Below are 21,737 nucleotides of genomic sequence, written 5' to 3'. Positions count from 1 at the left end.
GTTGGTTTGAAAAATGGATAGTGGAAACTAAGTTACCTGAGATGTCAAACACAAAATGTTAAGTATGAATATGTCACACTTGTAATAAAATGAAGTCTCAGTTGTTCGTCAAGAACATATAAAATTAAATGAATACTACGGACAATCTGGCTCTATGTGATACACAAAGCCTTTTTTTACATTATCGACGTAACGTCAAGAAAGATAACTACCGACCGATATCAATCTTACCAACCATAAGTAAGATTATAGAGAGATCAGCGCATATTCAGCTTTGTACCTACTTAGAAGAGAACGAACTGCTATCACAATCACAGTTTGGTTTCCGCCAGAAGCGCTCAACATCCACCGCCCTAGTTGAATTTACAGATCAAATCCTAGAGAGCATGGACAAGGGGTGCGTAACGGGCGCAGTGTTTTTGGATTTACGTAAGGCTTTTGATACTGTTGATCACTTGATCCTTGTTAATAAGCTCAATAGTCTAGGAGTGGCTGGAAAAAAGCTTGGCGTGGTTCCGCTCATATCTCTCTGGTCGATTCCAACAAACGATCTGTAATGATGCATTCTCCCTTCCAGCTGAAATCACTATGGGGGTACCTCAGGGCAGTATTCTTGGGCCACTGCTATTCTTAGTGTACATAAACGGTATTCAATCTGTTTTGCAACACTCAAAGATGACTATGTTCGCTGATGATATGGCTTTTTATTGCCATGAGAGTTGCCCAAATGACTTGCAATCAAAACTGAATGCGGACTTGGAAGCGATTACATCCTGGCTGAATAACAACAAGTTGACATTAAATGTTGCAAAGTCGACGTTCATGATCATTGGTAGCAAATCCAGACTAAGTCAATTTAACGATATAGATCTTATGGCTAATAACAGTCAACTGGAGAAAGTAACATAATTCAAGTACCTTGGTGTAACTATAAACCAGCACCTAACCTGGCATGATCATATTGATCAAATTCAAAGAAAAGTCTCGAAAAGGCTGGGAGTTTTACGGAGAATTAAACATCTGCTTCCTGTCTATGCTCGGAAAATTTACGTCACGACAATGGTCATTCCAATACTTGAATATGCCAGTATTGTTTGGGGCGATAAAAAAAACAAAGTCTTAATGGATTCAATCCAAGTTTTACAAAATGGAGCCGCTAAATTGGTCCTGGATAGGTCGACGCATTCGTCTTCATCCGAAGCACTATCAGATCTGAACTGGACGAACCTGTTTGTCAGAAGGCAAATGCAACTTTCCATACATATGTACAATTTAGTCAATGACGACAGTACTAGAAATAACATCATTGTACGACGACAAGACTATCATAGCTATAACACCCTCTCCAAGGACATCATTCGAACTACAAAATCTGTTACCAACTGGGGACTTCTTAGATCCTTTAACAGTGCTTTGTCTGACTGGAATAAACTGCCGCCAACAACAAAAAGTCTATCTTTAAGAGACTTTAAGAATGTCCTACACAAAACATTAATGTAAATATTAAGTATAAGCTAGATAGTTTTTTAACCTTAATGATCAATTGTATTTTTATTAATTTTACTACGAATTTCAATTTTATATATTTTTAGTCGTATAGTTCTCAGCGTTTAGAGGTTTTTAATCAATTTAGTAATAATTTTCGATTTTTAATTCATTTTTTTGCCATTATTTTTTATCTCAGGACCTCCCTGAAAACCACATGAGTGGGTGGAGCCTCCTGTTGATAGATTATTATTATTATTATTATTATTATTATTATTATTATTATTATTATTATTATTATTATTATTATTATTATTATTATTATTATTGAGACAAACCAAACACAAAACCACAACCGACGTTATATGTTGCTAGTGTGAACAATGCATTGTAATGAGACAGTCGTGGGGGGGGGGGGGGGGAAGGTTCCCACGTTCCCTTGTTTCCAACAGAATTGTCCTTGTGTTCCCGTGTTCCCTAAAAGTATTTCTTCGATTTTAGTGGGCCCAGGTCCCTAAAATATGCTTTTGTTCCCGTGTTCCCAGTTTTAATTTCGTTTTCCTTCCAATTTGTTCCCAAATTGGTCGGATCAGAAAGTATCTTTCACAGCAGTCAACTGAGACTCTCGTCCATGCATTCATAACAAGTTGCCTTGACTACTGCAATGGTCTTTTATATGGTCTACCAGATTGCCTGCTAAATAAACTGCAACGAGTTCAGAATGCCTGCGCCAGACTAATTTTTAAAGAACAGAAATTTTGCCATGTAACGCCTTTTATTTATGAATTGCACTGGTTACCGATTAGATACAGAATCGAATTTAAAATACTTCTAATTACTTTTAAGATTCTTAATTTTTTAGCGCCTTCTTATTTATCGTCCCTTATTTCTCTTAGGCTCCCCTCCAAATATAATCTCAGGAATTCTAGCGATAAACTTTTACTTCGCTATCCACGTTTTAAATCAAAAGCCACACTAGGTGACCGTTCTTTTACCTGTGCTTCCATTTGATATTAGAAGTGCCAGCACTGTTACTATTTTTAAAGCTAATCTAAAAACACACCTTTTTCGTCATGCATTTTTATCATAGTTGTTTTTAAATTATATTTTACTTTTAATAATTGTAATTTTAGCTTTTTAAAATCATTGTAAATTTACCTTCCATTGTACCTTTAGCTTTTTAAATTCATTGTAAGTTTACTCTTAATTGTAATTTTAGTTTTTAGCTTTTTTATTCCGTTTTTAATCTTGTAATGCGCATTTGAACATTTTATATATGAAATTTGCGCACTATAAATGTTATTATTATTATTATTATTATTATTATTATTATTATTATTATTATTATTATTATTATTATTATTATTATTATTATTATTATTATAAAATAAAGGTTAATGGCCATGTTCCCTTTATCCCTGAAACCCCTGGGAGAGACTATGTAATAACATAACGACAACGCGAATAACTCAATTATAAAACTTTTTTCTTTGTGTCATTGTGTCAGTGTTGGAAAACAGCCCAGATATTTGCCTGTACCATCAGGAAAGTAATTATAATCGTTTCTGTTAGAGCTGAAAACACAATAGAACAGAAAAGACCACGATGTTTCTTCAATAATACAAAAGGGATTTTAAATACAAAATCTGACCTGAATGCTTTTTAGCCTCCTTAGACTCGCTCAAATAAAAATAATAAATAATAGTTTTCTCTAACCTGTAAAGCGTACACTATTGACAATCCAGCCAGACCACTTTCTATATTATCTCGACTGATCACGGCAAACAACGCAGCGAAAAGGATAACGCAATTCCCGATAAACTCTAACCTCAGTGAAATCCACCTGTGTACAAAAGTAAAATAAAAGTAATGATAATGATAATGCATTTATATAACGCACTTTTCATATGTATTTGTTCAAATGCGCTGTAAACATACTGTAATTTACTACACAAAGGCCAGACCACAAAAACGGGAACTTCGTGCCCTACTCTTTGCGAATAGTGTGTGGGTTCTCTGTCGTCCCCTGTTATAAGACGGAAGATATAGGATACGGGACATACGGATTATCGTCCTTTTCCGAGAAGACTAGAATGTCTAACCATTTTCAGATGTAATTACAAAGGCAGCACATCCTCCTCAGTTAACCAGGTGGCGGTTAAATGAAACACAAAATTGAAAAAAAAAATAGACAATTTTACGTAGTTTCCAGCTGTTCAGTTTTCCAAATAATTAGCATTTTTTGAAAAAATATTGTTGCTACAGTAACATTGCTCGGTAATGTCTGGTATTAATACATGTCCAGGAAAACAAAAAGAACACAAAAATACTCGCAATGGATGTAATGGGTTGTAACTGTTTATTTGACTTCTTTTGTTTTATTACAGAAAATCTGCCAGCGAATTATGGAAAACAGCTAATTGAATTCCATGTTATATATATTTATATATGGAGCGTTTCTTTCTTTCTGTATTCATTTTGGGAATTTTCCAACTTAGTCTGATTAATTTTTTCCTTTGCCTCATAGTCATTGTGATATAATAGTAATCTGAAATATAGGAAAATTGAAATCAGATTGGTCCTAAATGTTTTCAGCAAACAATAAATTAAACCATACCATGTAGTTCTCTTAGTATAGGCGTTATTTACGAGTACAATAATAACTTATACTTTCACCTGAAAGAAATTATAGTTGGATAATAGGCCACTTGATTTTCATCCACTTTAGAGAAGTTCTCTTGTATGAATCGCTGTTGTTGTGAATAAGCTCTGATGGTACTCACACCGTTCATAGTTTCAAAGAAGTGATTGTAAATGGGTGATCTGCTGATGGATTCAATTCTTCTCAGTTGTCGGGTAGTTGCTGCATAAACTCTCTGGTAAAAGGAAATAAACAGAACGTAAAAATTAAACAAAATTATAAATTTTCATCGAAGAAGAGACAAATAACTTAGACATTAATTCAGAGAGTAAAACCATCATTTGAATATATGTTTTGACATCTGGAAAGTGAGATAGAATGGGTTGGGATGTGATAGAATGGGATGGGACTTCTCAAAATCTATTTTCTGCAGACAAAATATGCCAGTGAAACGAAATAATCAGTTTTGGTCAAATGTAATCCACAGAAACCGCTCATTCTCAGAGAACTTGCGACAAGCACAGCCCCAAGTATAATCTAGTAGGGACAGCAGCGTTATAAGCATAAGCTCAAGCGTAAGCATAAGAAGAACGAACACACTCATTCCCCTTAGCTGTTTTCACCAGGAATTCGCGCTGCATAATCCGCTCCTCTGGTAAGCAAAAAACTGTTCGTTCTTCTTGTATCCTGCCAGGTAGTGAGAAATGACTTTCAATTGGCTACTGTAATAGGAGTTCTCGGAAATGGGAGTTTGTTACTATCATGCTTGGCCTTGCACTTTTACTTGTTTCGCTGCTGCTCACTCTTGTACTTTACCTGAATAAATATGTACAGAACCGCAAGCGGTAAGATCACTGATAGGAACAGTGGAGTCGCAAAACTGATGATGAAAATCACAGCAAACATTTCCAGAGTGCTTCTGAGAAAATTAATAAATGATCTGGGAGCAAGAGTGTCTACAGTGTCCATGTCTTTCGAAAACCTGTTCACGATTCTGCCCAAAGGTGTTGTCTCGAAGAATGCCATGGGAGAGTGAAGAATATTCAAAAGCAATCCCCGATGAAGTCTACGGGAGGCCATCACGGAACCAAACGCTTGAATGAAACAAGCCAGGAGGACAAAGACGGCTTGAGAGAAGCCGAGTCCGCCGTATATTGCAAGATCTCTCGTCTGCTGTGCTGTAGAGTTTGCCTTTGTTGAGGAACTACTCCAGTCGGCGAGCCAGATGCGAGCTGAAACGGACCAGCATTCAGCGAGTAGAAGACACAGAAAGAACGACACAAAAAGGCAGACGGTCATGGACTTTATGTAAGGCCAGAATATTGACAATTTCACCTGTAAATAGAGATATTAAAAAACTGAATTTAAGATAGTTGTGAGCTCATACAAATAATTTGATTCTGGGATAATTTCACACAATGCTGCCACAGCAAACAGTGCGTTGCCATTTATGGCTATTGCAGGCACATTCGCAATGAATTACTCTCGATTTTCTATATTATCTTATATACAAGAGGTCGGTCTTAAACCTTGTCTCCCAATGCAACTTGCGTTTTTTCATTGTCAAGAAGTGGAATCTATATCTGTTACAAGTTAGTTGTTTAAAAAAACCTTCGCTGTGCCGTTGGCTACTATCTATCTATCTATCACAATTCAATGGTCTTCCCGTTAATTTTACGTGTAATCAGTTTGATTTGTTTTTTTACGGTTGCACTCACAAATAACGGGAAGAGTTTTTTAAAACTCATGGAACTTTTTGTGGACAAAGCTGTAGGAGTTTTTTAAAACTCCTGCCAACTTGTTGTGGACAAAGCTGTGTTCGATCTCGCTCTTGAGAACCGTGGCGACATTCCTCGTATATTGTTTAAAAACATGATAAATAGTATAGTCAACGCCACAGCTGGTAGTTGATCTGTTGTTCTACAAATACAGAAACGGCACGAAGAGAAAAGTCGTTAAGAAACTTTTTGTTCGCTATAGACTCTTACCGTTCCAGACTGTGACACTTCTTTAGATGTCATCATTTCTGCTAAAGCATCATGAGGCAGAGAAGAGCAAAGAAAATCCACGTCTCCGCCGTCTGAAGTAATCGTTGACATTAGACTCTCCGCTCTTTTTCTCCTGCTAAGCTCATTGCTCTCGACTTCCTGCCAACTTGTTGTGGACAAAGCTGTGTTCGATCTCGCTCTTGAGAACCGTGGCGACATTCCTCGTATATTGCTGATTTTTCTTATTCTTTCGCAATGGTCAACAGCTCCGACTGTCTGCGGCATCCAGATGCTTGGCTCGTAAGCAAAATTCTCGATTTGAGGCGCAAATTCCAATGTCGTCTGCGATCGACAACGCCCAGAGAAAGCTGGAAAAGGGAAAGGTACATTTCAAAAGTCAAAAATTCACTCTTTCTGGACTTGTTATCAGAAGGCCCCAGAAATATGCAAGTTCAAAACCTCCTCCCGGCCACTAGATGGATTTCTGTTTGAACACCCCGAATTCAACTCCTTCACGCTTTGTAAATAGCCAACTGGTCAGCCTCCCGCCATTTAGAATTTTTCAAAAGTTTATGTTCGATTTATAATATTTATTTATATATTAACAGTGTTACGATATATAGCATAGCAGTACTTAATACATCGACATCTTAACTATAGTGAATTACTTTTATTATTGTTTTTGATTAGTTAACTTGGAAGGAAACATAAAAAGTTCATTATGATGACAAGTCAGTCAATACCTGGTATTGAATTCTCGGAAATTTGTTGTTTGTTCGCTTCCGAGTTTGTTGGTAGAGTCCAAGACCTCATCCTGACTAGGCGTGGGTGAACTGTGTTCTGAAGCTGGTTATCCTGTACAGAGCTTTTAAGATTGACATTTGGAAGTGAAGAGAACTTCGTGGATATTGCCTGCTTACGATTTCGTCGTTCTGTATTCTCTTCTGATATCACTTCACTATCTGTAACGATAGTTAACATTTTGAAAAAAGAAAAAAAAAGATTTACATCAAATAAAAGCATGATCAAATTCCATTTTCGCTAAGAGATTCAAAAGGTTAGCTGTTTGGCACATCTTTATTTTGCGTAATAACGGATTAAATACACATATTCTTCAAGTTGCATGATGTTAAGTCCCAAATAAATTGTACGAATTGAATTAGGGCAAAAACATTTGTTTACGTCCGATGTCAGTGACATTTCAGCCTCGTCGATTGTACCTATAATTGACGTCCAAAAAAGGCTTGCCGGTTATATCACTTTAAATCATCAAGCCAAATGCCGATACTTATAGCAAATCAATATACGTTTTGCTTCGTCAACGCAAGTAATATCATAGGCTACTTGAATGAATCATATAATTTAGGCCAAAGTTGCAAAGTGCTAGTACTCCAATTAGAGTCTCGATGCTTCTCACTAACTTATCAGTTATTCATAAAATGCTTTTATCATGCCAGGTCAACGAAATAAATTTTCACACTGAGTGCTTAGGCAAAATTAAACCTTACCTGTTTCCGAGCTGTTTTCAGTAACTAATTCATCATTGTCTTCAAGCTCGTTTTCTTCTTCTGATTCCTGGATCACGTCAGGAGGAGTGGGTTGGCTTGTGCGACGGTCACCTTAAACCAGCAGAAAATCTCTTAAAACTTTTGACAATAAAGCAGTGACTGAAAAAAACACTAAAACCGACACAAGGTGCGAAGAAAAGTGCATGAGCGAGACACGATTGGTTTTAGTTTACTTATTGGCTGAAAAAAGTGGCGCGTGAGTTTTGACACAATCACTAAGCACAGTAATACAAAACCAAAGCAAAGGGGAATTACGTACGACACCCAAGTAAAAACTGCTTCATTAGCTGTGTTTCATAGTAAAATTCACAATAGGAAACGCTTCTCTCAGCCATAATTTTTCTAGTTTCAAAAATGATACTATTCCTGTTACCTTGGTCTACCGTAATAGACGTTTCGTCGTTATTTTCTTCATTATCTGTTTCCTGGATTTCCTCTAAATACGTATACCCCCTGCCTCGACGTTCCCCTGAAAAAGAAAAAACAACAACAAACATAGCGCAAAATAAGTTGCATCTCTTTTGTTATCGTTGTTGTAGACGTCTTCGCTGTTGTTAGGTTGTTTTTTGTTGTTGTTGTTGTTTTTGTTGGCGTTGTTCTCGTTGTTGTTTTGTCATCGTCGTCGTTGTTGTTGTTACATACAACCTAAGCATTGATTATCGATAAATACCTTGTTCCTGTTGCTGTTGTTTGGCAGTGTAAGTAATGACAAAATCTGCAAATTCTCCCTCTCTGGCCATGAGCTCGGCATATGTTCCTTCCTGGAAAAACGAGAAAAAAAAATAAAAAATGAATTGCATGGGAATTAAATGGTGTGCTAAACGCGCATGGGTGTGTTGATAACAGATCCTTTACGTAGATATACTTAGATCCCAAATTATCAAATGAAAAGTAATAATCAATTATCCTTACCTCAGATATTGTTCCATCTTTAAGGACGATAATTTTGTCAACTTGCGGAAGGAAGCTAATGTTATGAGTTACCAGGACACGAGTCTTAAAGAAGAATAAAAGAATGGTTGATTTCAACACTGCCCTGAAGAAGACTAGTTGTGCTAGTTGAAATATTGGCCCATTAAAAGTGCCCTTTGCCGTAGTGCCAGCCGTGCATATTAATCAGTTTTTTTCTACACGCTACAGAGACGTCTGAAGCAAGCATTTCTACTTAAAAAGATACGGCAACAAGAAGTTCGGGGTTTTACTCTGCGTTGTGTGGTTCCCTGCATTCATAAGCTTCAATGGTTTATTGTTCCCTAATGAGCATTCCTGCGCAAAGAGTATACACACCCTGATCTAATGCAGTTAGGTTTCAGTTGTACGCTTTCGTAGCACGTACATGTGCAAGAATCAATTTCGACTTCGAGGCCTTTCATCCCATGCACTCGCCTTGTTACAACTATAGGGTGACTTGGTAGCAAAATTATTTGTCGCTCTTGAAAGAGCATGTTCTCGTTTCTTCAAGTCTACGAAATAAACTTTCCTCGCGGTCAAAGTCGAGGAATATTGTCATTGGGTTGTTTTCAGGGAGGAGGGGGTTGGGGAGGTTACCCTTAGCGTGAGAGCTCTCTTGTGCGTGTAATTCTACTGGTCTTCAGGTGTAGTTGTTGTTAGCTATTGTTTCTGGGGATAGGAACTTTGTTCCTGTTCCTTGTTCTATTGGTCCTCGAAGGATAGCAAGCCATTTGTGTGAGACTTTGCAAGAACTTCTACCCGCACACATATTGCATTACATACATTCTAAGATAAAAAACACGTTTTTTTCACGTTGGTTTTAAAAAGCCAATTCCAACATAGCCACGTCTAGCCAATGAAAACAAAGGCAAATAATGCAGCGAACAAAACAAAATTTAAAACAAAAACCTAAAACATATTTTCATTTCACAAGTAAAGTTTCGAACAAAAACAGGCAGCGTAAATGATTATTCGAGCGATGAAAAAATCGGTTTATTTTGACCAAAAGTTCGGTATACACGCCCGATATTCCGGTGTGATTAACCAGGGTAAAGTAAACTTAGTTGATGAAGGCATGTAGTCCTTACAAACCTTTTTACGCAGTGTTCCTTTTGGTCCGATAACTTTTTCAAACATATGCTTCCCTACATGTGCATCCACAGCACTGAGTGGATCATCCAACAGGTAGATATCAGCATTGAAATACACAGCTCGTGCCAGGTTGATACGCTGCCTTTGACCACCACTTAGGTTGATACCCTAAAACACACGAAAGGACGACTAAGAATTGTAATCTTCTAAATACATTCCTTATTGCGCCCCTACTTTATTGGGACGCAGATGACGCTTATTGTACATATAGGTTAGAAAGGAATGCCTTCATGATTTGCATAATGACATAAATGAACCATTTTCATATCAGTGTTAGGATAAAATTACGATGGCTTGTAACATTATCTACGATACTTTGGTAAGTCTAATTTTGATTAAAGATATGTGTTCTCTGAATATGACCGATTACTAAATCTAGAGCATAGAGCTAGGAAGATCCAAAGGGCCTTAAAATCAATATGTAAAAATTTAAATCGATTTATCTATTCAAAGTGGTCGCTTCTCTTAGTAATCTTGTCAAATTTTAACTCCCAGTAATGTGGATGGTTTATGAAAAGTTTGTGCACAGTTATCAGTGTCTATGTACATGTACGTTAGCAACCTTACTGCCTTAACCTAAGCCCAGACTATTTTAATTTAAATTAAAAAAAAACACACTAAATCTTACCCTTTCTCCAATCTCCGTCATGTCGCCTCCAGGTAAGATTTCCAAATCCGTTTTCAAAGCACAAGCATCAATCACTTTCTGATACACTCTTGAGTTGAACGGTTTTCCAAACGTTATATTATCCCGTAACGTAGCATTCTGCATCCACGCTTGTTGAGGCACATAAGCCACAGTACCCTGAGAAGAAAAGGTTTTTTTTTTTCTTAATGAAAAGGAGTGTTTAACTTGGACTTATGCAGTAACTAAATGATAAAACAAGATCCTTTTAAACTAAAACAGACATACTCCACAAAACATGCGGGATTTATTCAATACATGCGGGATTTATTCAGAATAGGCAGTGATTAACCCTGTGTAATAAGTCTTTTGCTACTGCACCTTTACAGCAACTAGTCCTTCAAGCTTCTCTGTTTCACCAAGAAAAGCAGATAACAAAGAAGACTTTCCACTTCCAACAGAACCAACAACTGCTACAAGAGATCCATCAGGGATGTCCAAGTTTATACTAAATTAAACAAACAATGTTTACAGTTTTACAAAAGTGCAAAAGTATTTTATTAAAAGGTCACTGAAGTTTATTGGGGTGTTTCCTTTGGCTTAATTAAGTTAATTGTATTCCCTGTTTTACTTATTCTGTACTTTGTGGCAAATAAATCGTTGGTTGCTTGTTGTTGAAAATTTAGTACGCTTAATTAAAAACCCAGTTGAATTTCCTCTCTGTGACTTTGCTGCTAAGCAGCAATACTGTTGCTAAGCAATATAACATAACTAGGTGTCGTCATGCTGATGTTACAACTCAGAGAACTCCTTGTTTTTTATTAATGGACAATAATAGTAGAAAACTCATCCGGATTTACCAAAAACGAAATTTGTCAAAAACTTCGAAATTTTTTTCAAAATTTCGAACTTTTTTGAAAGTGTCAAGTTACGAAGTAAAGTTCAGATACTTACTCTTCTAGAACAGGCAGCTCGTCCTTATCCCAGCTGAACAGTCCATCTTTTACATGGATTACTGATCCGTTTTCTGTAGAAGAAAAACATATATGGCGCTTATAACAGATACTTTTAAAAATATAAAAGGAGAAACAAAACGAACGTAATTGCAATAGCATAATTGCGGTTTGAGAGCTTGTCACGAGAAAGCAGTTATACTATAGCTTTCTGTTCTCACCACACAGTGAGATGCCGTTAAGTTTTCAAACTGACAAAGAAAGGAGGCAGGTTCTTTCATCACCCACTCCATGCCTTATCTGCCATGCAGGCATGTCAAGGTTGAGTAAGAAATCGAAGTTACCAAGATGAAGTTGAGTTGACATGCATCAGTATGATGATCCGTATTTGTGAATAATTAAAGACACAGAAACAAACGTACTTCCTGTGGGCATACTCTTTTGTATGTTTTCTGGATTCACTTCTTCAAGGTTCAAGAACTCCGTGATGCGTTTTACTGACACCAGGGACTACAAAGAAACAAATTGAATCAATACCTTTTTTCGCATTTAATTCCTTTGTTGTAGAGTGATTCCTTTGGTTTAGTGTTAAAATACTCAATTGCAAACCACTCTAAATAAGTATATATAAGCAATATGTACAAGTAATCGTAAACATTGATTTACTTTTATATGCCGAAAACGGTTTTCAACTAATCAGTATAACTACAATGTAACCATTTTGTTTAATTCATTAAAATTACAACGTAAGCATACGATTTTCCACTACGCCAGCCAGTTTTCTGCATTAGCAAACTCTTATTTTGAGGTAGCCATCGATTGCGAGACACATTTGTCAAGAAAAAGACACAAAATAGTGTTGTTACGAAATTTAGAGCAGAATCGTATTTTGAAACCCCCAGAAAATTTTTTTAAGACACAGTTCGCAGGGCTAGAGATGCATTTCAAACTAACCTGCACAAAGCTGATAACACATTGAGGTAAAAAGGTGAAAGGCAATCTAATGATGTTAAACAAAGACATGGCCACAAAAGCTTTAGAAGCAGTTAGCTCGTTTCCAGTGAGAACGTAAACTCCAAACGTAGCAAAGGAGACCTATTTATGTGGATGGTAACAAATACAATAATCAGATATAGAGGTCATGAGCATGGACTGTAAAACAACGATATTTATTGTAAATAATAAAGATGGTCGATTTTAAGCTCGGTGATAAATAGTGAAGAAATTATTCTACATGACACGAGCGTGGGACAAATAAAAAATCTGAGTCCCCGACGGGAATCGAACCCATGGCCTCCCAGATACCGGTGGGCGCTCTAACCAACTGAGCTACGTGAGACTCGCTGTGAGCTAGGCCATTTACTAGGTTGACGCGTCCTGCATACTGCTAGGATCAGCAATGTCGAAATCATCAAATTTGTAGTAAATAATAAAGATGGTAGATTTTAAGCTCGGTGATAAAATTAATAGTGAAGAAATTATTCTACATGACACGAGCGTGGGACAAAGAAAAAATCAGATTTTTTTCTTTGTCCCACGCTGGGGTTATTCGTACTGCATTAATTATCGACATCGCATATACGTCCCACAAATCGTGAGGAAATTGACATTGTTCAAGTGCAACGGCGAAGGAAATATACCAAGTGCGATTAGTTATCAGCTCGTTGTTTGTAGAATAGTCCGCTTGAAGTATTATGACCTTTTATAACCTTACCTACCCACCTGATAATGTGCTTAGTTTGCGTTGCGACTCGTGTCGCGTCGCCGAGATTTTTTTCTAATCTTAATGCGATGTGATAATAGTTGCAGTGCGGAATAGAATACTTTGCTGTTAATGTTAACCTTGTGGCCAAAACTTTTTAGGTCTTTAACGATATTAGTTCAGTTGCTGTTCATATCAGCACAAATACTCTTTGAATTTAGTAAGAATCGGTAACTGAAGCTGAAAATGAGACAAATGCTGTCTTTTATGTTACAGTCAACTTCCTCTTAACGGACACCCCCATAAGACGGACACCTGGTGTTGGTCCCGTCCCTGCCTTTTTCATTCATTTAACTGTTACTAAACTCCCTATAGGACGAAAACCTCTCTAAGGCAGACAGTTGGAGCCGTTCATGACGGTGTCCGTCTTAGAAAGAGTTGACTGTATAGCTAAACTACATTGTCTCACTTGCCACCATTTTTAGTGGTGTTATCGAACCCCAGTGTCACCCTTTATTTTATGTTATAAAAACCCCAAACGAACCATGTTACCTGCAATGGAACAAAACAGGCTTAATTGACTGTATAGCTAAACTACATTGTCACACTTGCCACCATTTTTAGTGGTGTTATCGACCCCAGTGTCCCTTTATTTTATGTTAGAACCCCAAACGAACATACCTGCATGGAACAAAACAGGCAATGACTGTATAGCTAAACTACATTGTCACACTTGCCACCATTTTTAGTGGTGTTATCGAACCCCAGTGTCACCCTTTATTTTATGTTAGAAACCCCAAACGAACCATGTTACCTGCAATGGAACAAAACAGGCTTAATCTTTTCATTTTTTAACATCGTAAAGAAAAACTCATGAGGCAGGTGTGCTTATCAACACCAGACTTACCAAGAAAGGAGCACAAGTGAATGTGAATTCAATGACGGCGTTAAAACACGATGCATTTCTAAGATATTTCAGTTCGTCATTCCTTATTGACATTATCTTACTAAGGAAAGGCTCTTCCCATGCGTACAACTTCAGCACCTGGGAAATATAAAGCGGCATATCAGTTGCTTTAGATGTTACGATATTGGATAAATAACTAATATTACTGTTTTCCCTTTTTTTCAAAAAAACGGCGCCGCTTAAAAATTTTTTTTTTTTTTTTCAAAAAAAAAAAATATAGTATTTGATTAATCCTTTAATTTATAATAAAAAAAAAAAAATCTCCCCCTCTTTTTCTATAAAGAAACAACCCGCGCCCCCCTGACTATTTCTCAAAAAAACCAGCTCGTAGTCTAATTGTTAATTATCATTCGATGCATTTTTCTTGTCATTTTCATTGGCCGAGAGCCCACCACGTTATCTGTAAATAACTGCCTACAAACAATGGTCTGCTTACGCCTATTAGCGTTTGATCATGATAGTGATTTTGCTGCAAGTAATATTCTGCACATACCTAGTTGTATGCACAGCCCCATTACCAGAGGCCAAAAACAAGCATAGTGATCGATTGATAAAAAAATAATGTTGAACTCGGTTATCACAAAATGTCATTTGTCAGTGTCTCGCAGAGAAAGCAGTGCAAGGAGATAAGGAAGCAAGTCATTCAGACATGAAAGTAAGGAAATCATGCATTTAACACTCACATGTAGCTCAGTAGGATGTCCGACGCTAATTTTATTATGTTTTTTTTTTTGTGATAATAAAGATCGGAACAAAGCAAAAATACCTTTATTCCACTCAAGACTTCATCCATAATGACGATACGAGAGTCTTTTTCCAACATTTGTTTGACCTGAGAAAAACATTGTCATACAAATAAAAATCCGTTCTTCACTTGCTAATGATCATTCCAACAAAATGACGCCATCAAATTCTTAAATCTCCACTTTTAAATTATCGTTCAAAGCTGTTTATCACCCATCTTCACTGTTTTAAAACATTGTCCCAATGGCTTGGTTGATAGGAACACCACATACATGAAATGCCAATACATTACGACTAGAAAAAAGATTGGTAGTTTAAACAGTGACGTCACAGTGGAAACCATGAAGACGATATGGGAGGATGCAACTTTTTCACCAATTTCTCAAGACGAAGGGACAGCTCCATGTGCACAGATATTGCATTTAAGGAATACGTTTTGAGAGATGTTGTTAGATAGAGTCGAACCCCAATATGATGAAGCGGCAGGGGACTGGCAAAATGCGCTCGTTATAACAGTGCGTCGGGGTTCTTTTCCAAACTGGACTGAAGAATATTGTTCGTTATACCATGACTTCGTTCCAAAGGGAAACTGAATACCAACCTTAATACCACGTCAATATTTACCTGTTGTCTCCTCGCCTGCCTGGTGACAAGAAGATTGACGGGTATTAACAGCACCAGCACTCCGACTCCTGCAAGAATTGAGATCCCCATGGTAACGGAGAGGAAGTAAATGGCGATCAAAATCTGGAGCGGTGAGGACCACAGCATGTTGATATAAGTGACGAGATCTACGAGACGCTGAGTGTCAATAGACATCAAGTTTACCATTTCACCTGCCGTGGACTGCCTCCGAGAAGCGTTGTTTAGAACAAGGGCCTGTATATAAGTCAAATGAATATTTAAAAAAAAAATAGAAATCATAATAATGAATATTTGCACTTGCAAAAACACAACCCCACAAACATTAAGAGTCGCATTGACATATTTTCTCCTAAAATGTCAATTCCTCGCTTTCAAACCCCTGTGCCTTATAAGAGGCTGCGTGGTGTTACCAGATTTAATGATAAGTACCTTACCAGTCGTTCCTTCGTTCCTTCTGTTGGTCGTCCGTTCGTTCGTTCGTTCGTTCGTTCGTTCGTTCGTTCGTTCGTTCGTTCGTACTTTCGTTCGTTCCGTCGTTCATTTACCTTCTCGTAGATGAGTCCTAACATGGCAGTTTTTAACTTCATCCCCAACAAATAACAATGATGAAAGTAATACTGTAGTAAGAACGACTGGACAATAGCCGTCAAAAACATAGCTACGGCGAAGATGTATCCTTTCCATACAGCCAGCTTGCTTCCTCTGTCCTCCACGTATTCAATCAACAAGCTATAAGAATAAAGGAAAGGTTGAAATTTTTATTTCACATAAAGTGTTCAGAACATTTTCGTGTACAAAAACATGCAACTTTTACTGAAAACAATGTCCAGCCGTTTTATCACTATTTTTTCGACGTTTTAACATACCGAAAATGTCCGATAGGATAAAGCAAAGTGACTCTCAATTGCGTGTTGTGAAAGAACTGTTGTATAGTTAACAAATCGACCCCATTTTTTTTTTACAGTCTACTTATGATCCACTTAATAATTTAACTGCGAGCTTTCTACGCGCTTGATCATCAATCCACATCACAAAAGTCCACAGTCCTTGTCAAATCTTAGGATTTAACTAGATTTAAACGACTATTGAGATGTGGTTTATCCAACATAAGGAGTGCGATTCCTTTCAAAGCAAATCGGAATTTTAGTTACTAGACATTAGCATCTGATCCACTACAAAGAAACAAGGAGTTTCGAGTATTTAAATTTTTCCGTCAAACTTCAGGCTGAGCTCTTTGACGTCACGCATACATTACCAGCTCCAAGATGGCGGCGTTCAGTTGTCGAGTTTTGGGCTTCTTCGTAGAAAGATTTTGTAGGGTTATAGCGCACGTTGGAGGCTGAAATTTTGGTGCATAACATATCTTTGTATAAACTTTTAATTGGCGTAAAAAAATGGCCATTCTGGAGTGAACTTCTCCTTTAACTGCAAATAAAACAATAATTTTAAAGCAAACTTACTTCAGCAATTGTGGCTGAACAAATTGCACTGTATCGTTCGCGATTTTGAAGAAAGCAGCAGCAAGAAAATTCTGCCAGAATACTTTGCCTATTGCCCGCACAAGACTTGGTTTTCTCTTGTGGATATTTGCCGTAGGCGGCGAGAACTCTACTTTGTCAGGTTCTTCAGACTGCGTTGTTCCGTTGGTTGTCGAGTGATCAACTTGGCTTTCGACACTACAGGAAATGAAGGAAAAATTCAACTTTATGAAGTTAAGTTTACACTTTTCTGTCCATTTAATTTCTGTTTTTATATAAATTTATCCAAAAATTGTCTGAGTTCACTGCAGGGCTGTAACTAGCAAGAGACAAGACAAGGCACTTGCCTCGTCTACATTTTAACCAAAAATTAAAAACAAAATGTTTTAGTTAGAAAAATAATCCCCATTTGAACGAGATTTTTTTTTTTGAACGAAATACGTTATGAAAATGCTGTAAATAGCGTTTCAGAGCTTTAAGATTTCAAAATTTTCTGGAGTGCTTCCCGATACCTCTCTATTTTCTCGTTCTTTCGACGATCGCAGATTTTGCCTCATCTATGCCGAAACCTGGCTACGGTCTTGAGTTTATTTAATCTTTGGCTACTTGGCCGACCAAATACCAGCCAATGAAAACAAACGAAATTTAGAGTGCAGTAGAGTGTCTGTGGTGCGTTGCCTTTCTAATCGCCCCTGGTCACATTGCCCAGTCCGTTAAAATAACTCAATTCACTCTATAATGTCATTTCCTTTCAATTTGCCAAAGCCCACTAAAACTGATATGGTTAGCAGAACACAGTCGAGATAGCAAGCGTTTCATTGAATAAAATGGAAAAAAAGTTTCTTAATTTTACAACAAATCGTACGTTCCGATCCCCATTTACTTAGCAGATACCTTGAGAAGTGGTATTTTATAAATAAAATAACTCACGTACTAGATAAGCGACCTCAGCGACAATCATGTGTAAATGTTCTATTTAAAAACATGTCCTTACTGAAAACATTTTCTTTGCTCCTCAGTCCAAGACCCTTTCAGGCGAGGTACCACATTTGAGGCCCGGAAAGGCTCACCAAGGGCCCATAAATCGCTGTCATCAATAGGCCTCTTGTAAGCTGTTATAATCAGCCTAAAAGAATCAAACGTAAATCAACATCAATTCTATATATTAAAATGTTCCTCACTGTTATACGGATGGAGGTCTTCATTAACTTTTGTAAAAGAAACACATTTCACAACAACAACAACATCAACAAAGACAACCATCACGGGGCAAGGTTTAAGCCATTCTCATTCGTTAATCGTTCCAGTTAGTTTGGAGATTGCGCCCGCTTTCAGTGTTACGTGCATAGCTGCTTTGTTTCAACATCCACCTTTCGACGTGCTGTTAGAAATGGTTCAATCAAAACCGATGCATTCTGGAGTCAATTCAATTTAAACATTAACAAGTGTAACTTACAAGTGTAGCTTTTGTTTTCAACCTCTCAAACAATAGCTACACTTGTAAATTACACTTTTTAATGTTTTATTGAATTGACCCCTGGTGTATGCTTTATGTAACTGAGCTACAAGTTCAGAAGGTCATGCTAGTGGGCTGTGTTTGATGGATTTCGATCCGTCTTGTTTGTTTAGCATGTCGAAAGATGGAAGTCGACGGGTGTAATGGGATTTGATCAGATTATACACCGCCAATATAGAAAAATATATATATTTGGCGTTTCTGAAAAAAAGAAATTTGAATTAAACAATAGAAAAACATTACCTGGTCAGCCACCAAAACGTTAGCCGAGAAAAGAAACCAGCTTTTTCTTCTGGACATGGCTCCTTCGCAAATTAAAAAAAAAATAATAATATTGATAAAGATAAAATAAATTGTTTTGAACATTGAAAGCGTGAATCGAACATAAACCCAAGAAATCTTACCCTTTTGTCGACGGTTATACTCTGGGGCTCAGGTTTGCTGTAAGGTGACTTTCGTCTTTCCTTTGGCAGTCCTTGTTCACTACAATTTATAAAAGGTAAAAAGTAAGCGTGTTTTAGCACGCTTAAAATACCGTAAGAACGTGTTAGATGAGACAAGATGGCGACATTATGTTGAAAAAGCAACGTTTCACCCGAGTAACACCTCAGAAACCTTACCTACCTGGCCGAAAAAAAAAATAAATAATGAAAGCCATTCGTGAAGCCTATGCGACATTAAAACAAATTGTGAGAATATTATGTTTTGGAAATCCGCTCATTTGTTCAGTTATGGAAGACAATAAAAACGAAAAAAGGATATCTGATAATCACCGTCGCGTAGGGAAAGTACGTAGTGCTGTAAGTTTTTTACGTTTTCCACATTAATCCCAGGATGTCTTCGACTAGTAATGTGACCACAGTCATAGAACTGAATCTACCTCAAAAGATCTTTAAAATATATGTATATAAACAATGGCTACTTTCCAGATGCTTATGGCGAAAAGCGACCCTGAAGAAGGACCACAGCTGCCCATGCGCAGATTTTAATGACGCGCTTTTTTCTTTGTGAGAATGACAATCAATGGTATATTTTGTCAATAATCTCTAACGAGTTCTTAGATCAATAATTGAATATCTTTCTCTACCGAATAAAACCCAATGATAGCTTCTTGGGAAAATGAGATGATACAGTAAAATCTCACTTATTACTCAGCTATTTCGAATGAAGTTTATATAATATAAATGTCGTCGAAAACAACTTTTTGCACTTTTATCTTTCGGCTGGGGAACAAGCGCCAGTTGATGGCGACATCACTTCTCCGAAAAGTGACTGAGCCCGCGGTTTTGTCCCAGAATTTGCTAAGCAACATGACGTATTTGTTTGCGCAATTGCTTTCGGAGTACTCGTGAGCGCTAGCGCTAGTTTTTGATTGGGTAAAATAATACGAAAACTCTTCGAGTGCTTCAACGAAGATTTGCCAAAACTAGCACTTATTCCCCCGACTGCTTTAGTTAAACTTCAGTAAACTTCAGCGATTGAAAGTAAATAGTTAAAAGCAAAGTGTCTATTTGAAAGACTTCGATTCCGTGTAAAGAATAAAGATGATTTTATTTAAAAAGACAAACAGAGCTCCTTGTCCTCATTGGCTATTAAATATCGAAAACACCCTGTCGCATTTTGTCAAATTTTCTTTCACTGTTATTATCACTAATCAATGTAGCATAGGGAATTGGAAAAGCAAGAATATTTTACCTTGCTGGAATGTTTCCATTGTCATTCTCGTCGTTTTTGACGAGTTCGTGAACGTACTTCCACCATTCCTCTGATGTTTGTTTTTCGTCATTTTCCAAAATTTCTCCATCAATTTCCTCGTGTCTCAGTGCTGGTAATTCGTTCCCATCACGCTCCAGCCCTGTTTTTTTATCTTCAATCTCTTGAGCAAGATTCACGTGACCCAAATTTGCCTCGTCTCCGTGCTTATTCAACAAAGAAAGCTTTCGTTCTTCAGACATTTTCACAGGTCGACTTTGGACGAGACTTGTGTAGCTGATCTACAAAAAGGAAAGATATCGTTCTGAGGCATGGTTTGACAAAAAAAAAATTATCAGAAGATCAGAATATGTCACATTTGGTCGTTTTCGGTTTTAATTTCAGTACAACCTCGTTTCCAGGGTCTCTCTCTGAACGAGGTTGATTTCAGTAAGGATGTAAGGTCGCGGCGTTTGTCGGTGAGCGTCTAAAGTTCGTCCCGATAAATTCCAGATCTCGCAGAAAAATTGATATTTCAACGCGAATCACTTATAATATTTTTGTTAAAACGATTAAGAGAAGCTCAACATTATACGCTCTCTACTAGCTGGTTATTGTGGAGACATGATGCTTGATATGAAAATGAGTAAAATATAGTCACAGTTATTTTACCAAACCAAAAAAAGAAAAAAAAAATCAACGACTAAATAAATCGTAAAGCAAAGTTCATATCCAATTCGTTTAACATTTTGTTCAAGACGAATTGATTCACGTGTAAAACGTATATATCGGATATTTTAATATTAATTTTAATATATTAATTTGTGTAATATTAAAATATTACACAAATTAACACGGTGCCTAAATAAGGCTAGATCTGTTCTCTCTCATCCCAGCGCATAACAGATATCCTGCGATGGCAAGATACGCCCGACATTGCAAAGCGCTGCACAAGTACAGTTTATCCAGCTGATATTAATATTGTTGAATGATATCAGAATTATCATTCTCAATCTTACGGTATGTGGTGGTCTGATTTTAGCTAACTCGGCCATTTATGGCCTCGTCGGCTGAGAATCAGGCGATATAAATTCCGCGCGATTTCGCAGGATGATCATTTAATTAATATGACGACCAAATTTGTGAAACCTGGGAGATGTGTGTAATTATAATTCAAAGTTGTACTATGATTGTATAGATAAGATGCACTTTAGTTCTAAATGAGTAATATATGCAAAACGAGGAGTAAACTAGCAGGCAATCAAATAAAAGATCTAACAACCTGCCATTGAAAAAAAAAAAAAAAAAAAAAAAAAAAAAAAAAGACGACCATTTACATCAACTGTTGCCGGTCTACGTCGGGATTGCAGTTTCTCGTAGTTGAGTCTATTCTGCATTTTCGTTTTAGGCATACTGACTATTGAAACGCCATAACTGAAAAGCACGTTTCCATTCACTGGACACTGACTGGAACTTCACATGACAGAACATTGTCACAAACAAAACAGAGTTTATATCCACACATCCTTTACACAAACGTAGGACATCTTACCTCTCATATAGTACAAGCCGTTTCTTTCATCAAAATCTTGTTTTGGAAACGTGTCTTTGATCAGGACAAAAGCTTTGT

The 21,737-nt window shown here is 37.1% G+C and overlaps 1 protein-coding gene across 1 annotated transcript in view; it reads right to left on the bottom strand.

The window, feature by feature from the left end:
- The window catches only part of LOC144663845 (ATP-binding cassette sub-family C member 3-like), a 73,824-nt gene extending 52,087 nt beyond the window's left edge, over positions 1 to 21,737 (bottom strand). The window contains exons 1-9 of the mRNA XM_078524909.1: positions 21,660 to 21,737; positions 20,111 to 20,409; positions 18,820 to 18,898; positions 18,659 to 18,720; positions 17,894 to 18,025; positions 16,882 to 17,097; positions 15,967 to 16,150; positions 15,401 to 15,655; positions 14,799 to 14,864 (exon numbers count right to left, since the gene is read on the bottom strand). Coding sequence (XP_078381035.1) covers positions 14,799 to 14,864; positions 15,401 to 15,655; positions 15,967 to 16,150; positions 16,882 to 17,097; positions 17,894 to 18,025; positions 18,659 to 18,720; positions 18,820 to 18,898; positions 20,111 to 20,370 — 1,254 coding nt within the window. The 5' untranslated portion in view covers positions 20,371 to 20,409; positions 21,660 to 21,737. The remainder of the gene's footprint in view (positions 1 to 14,798; positions 14,865 to 15,400; positions 15,656 to 15,966; positions 16,151 to 16,881; positions 17,098 to 17,893; positions 18,026 to 18,658; positions 18,721 to 18,819; positions 18,899 to 20,110; positions 20,410 to 21,659) is intronic.

The sequence above is a fragment of the Oculina patagonica genome, chromosome 8 (assembly GCF_052425735.1).
Source record: "Oculina patagonica isolate OP01 chromosome 8, crgOcupat, whole genome shotgun sequence".
In the NCBI taxonomy this organism is placed as follows: domain Eukaryota; kingdom Metazoa; phylum Cnidaria; class Anthozoa; order Scleractinia; family Oculinidae; genus Oculina; species Oculina patagonica.
This window is presented reverse-complemented; position numbering and strand designations above follow the sequence as displayed.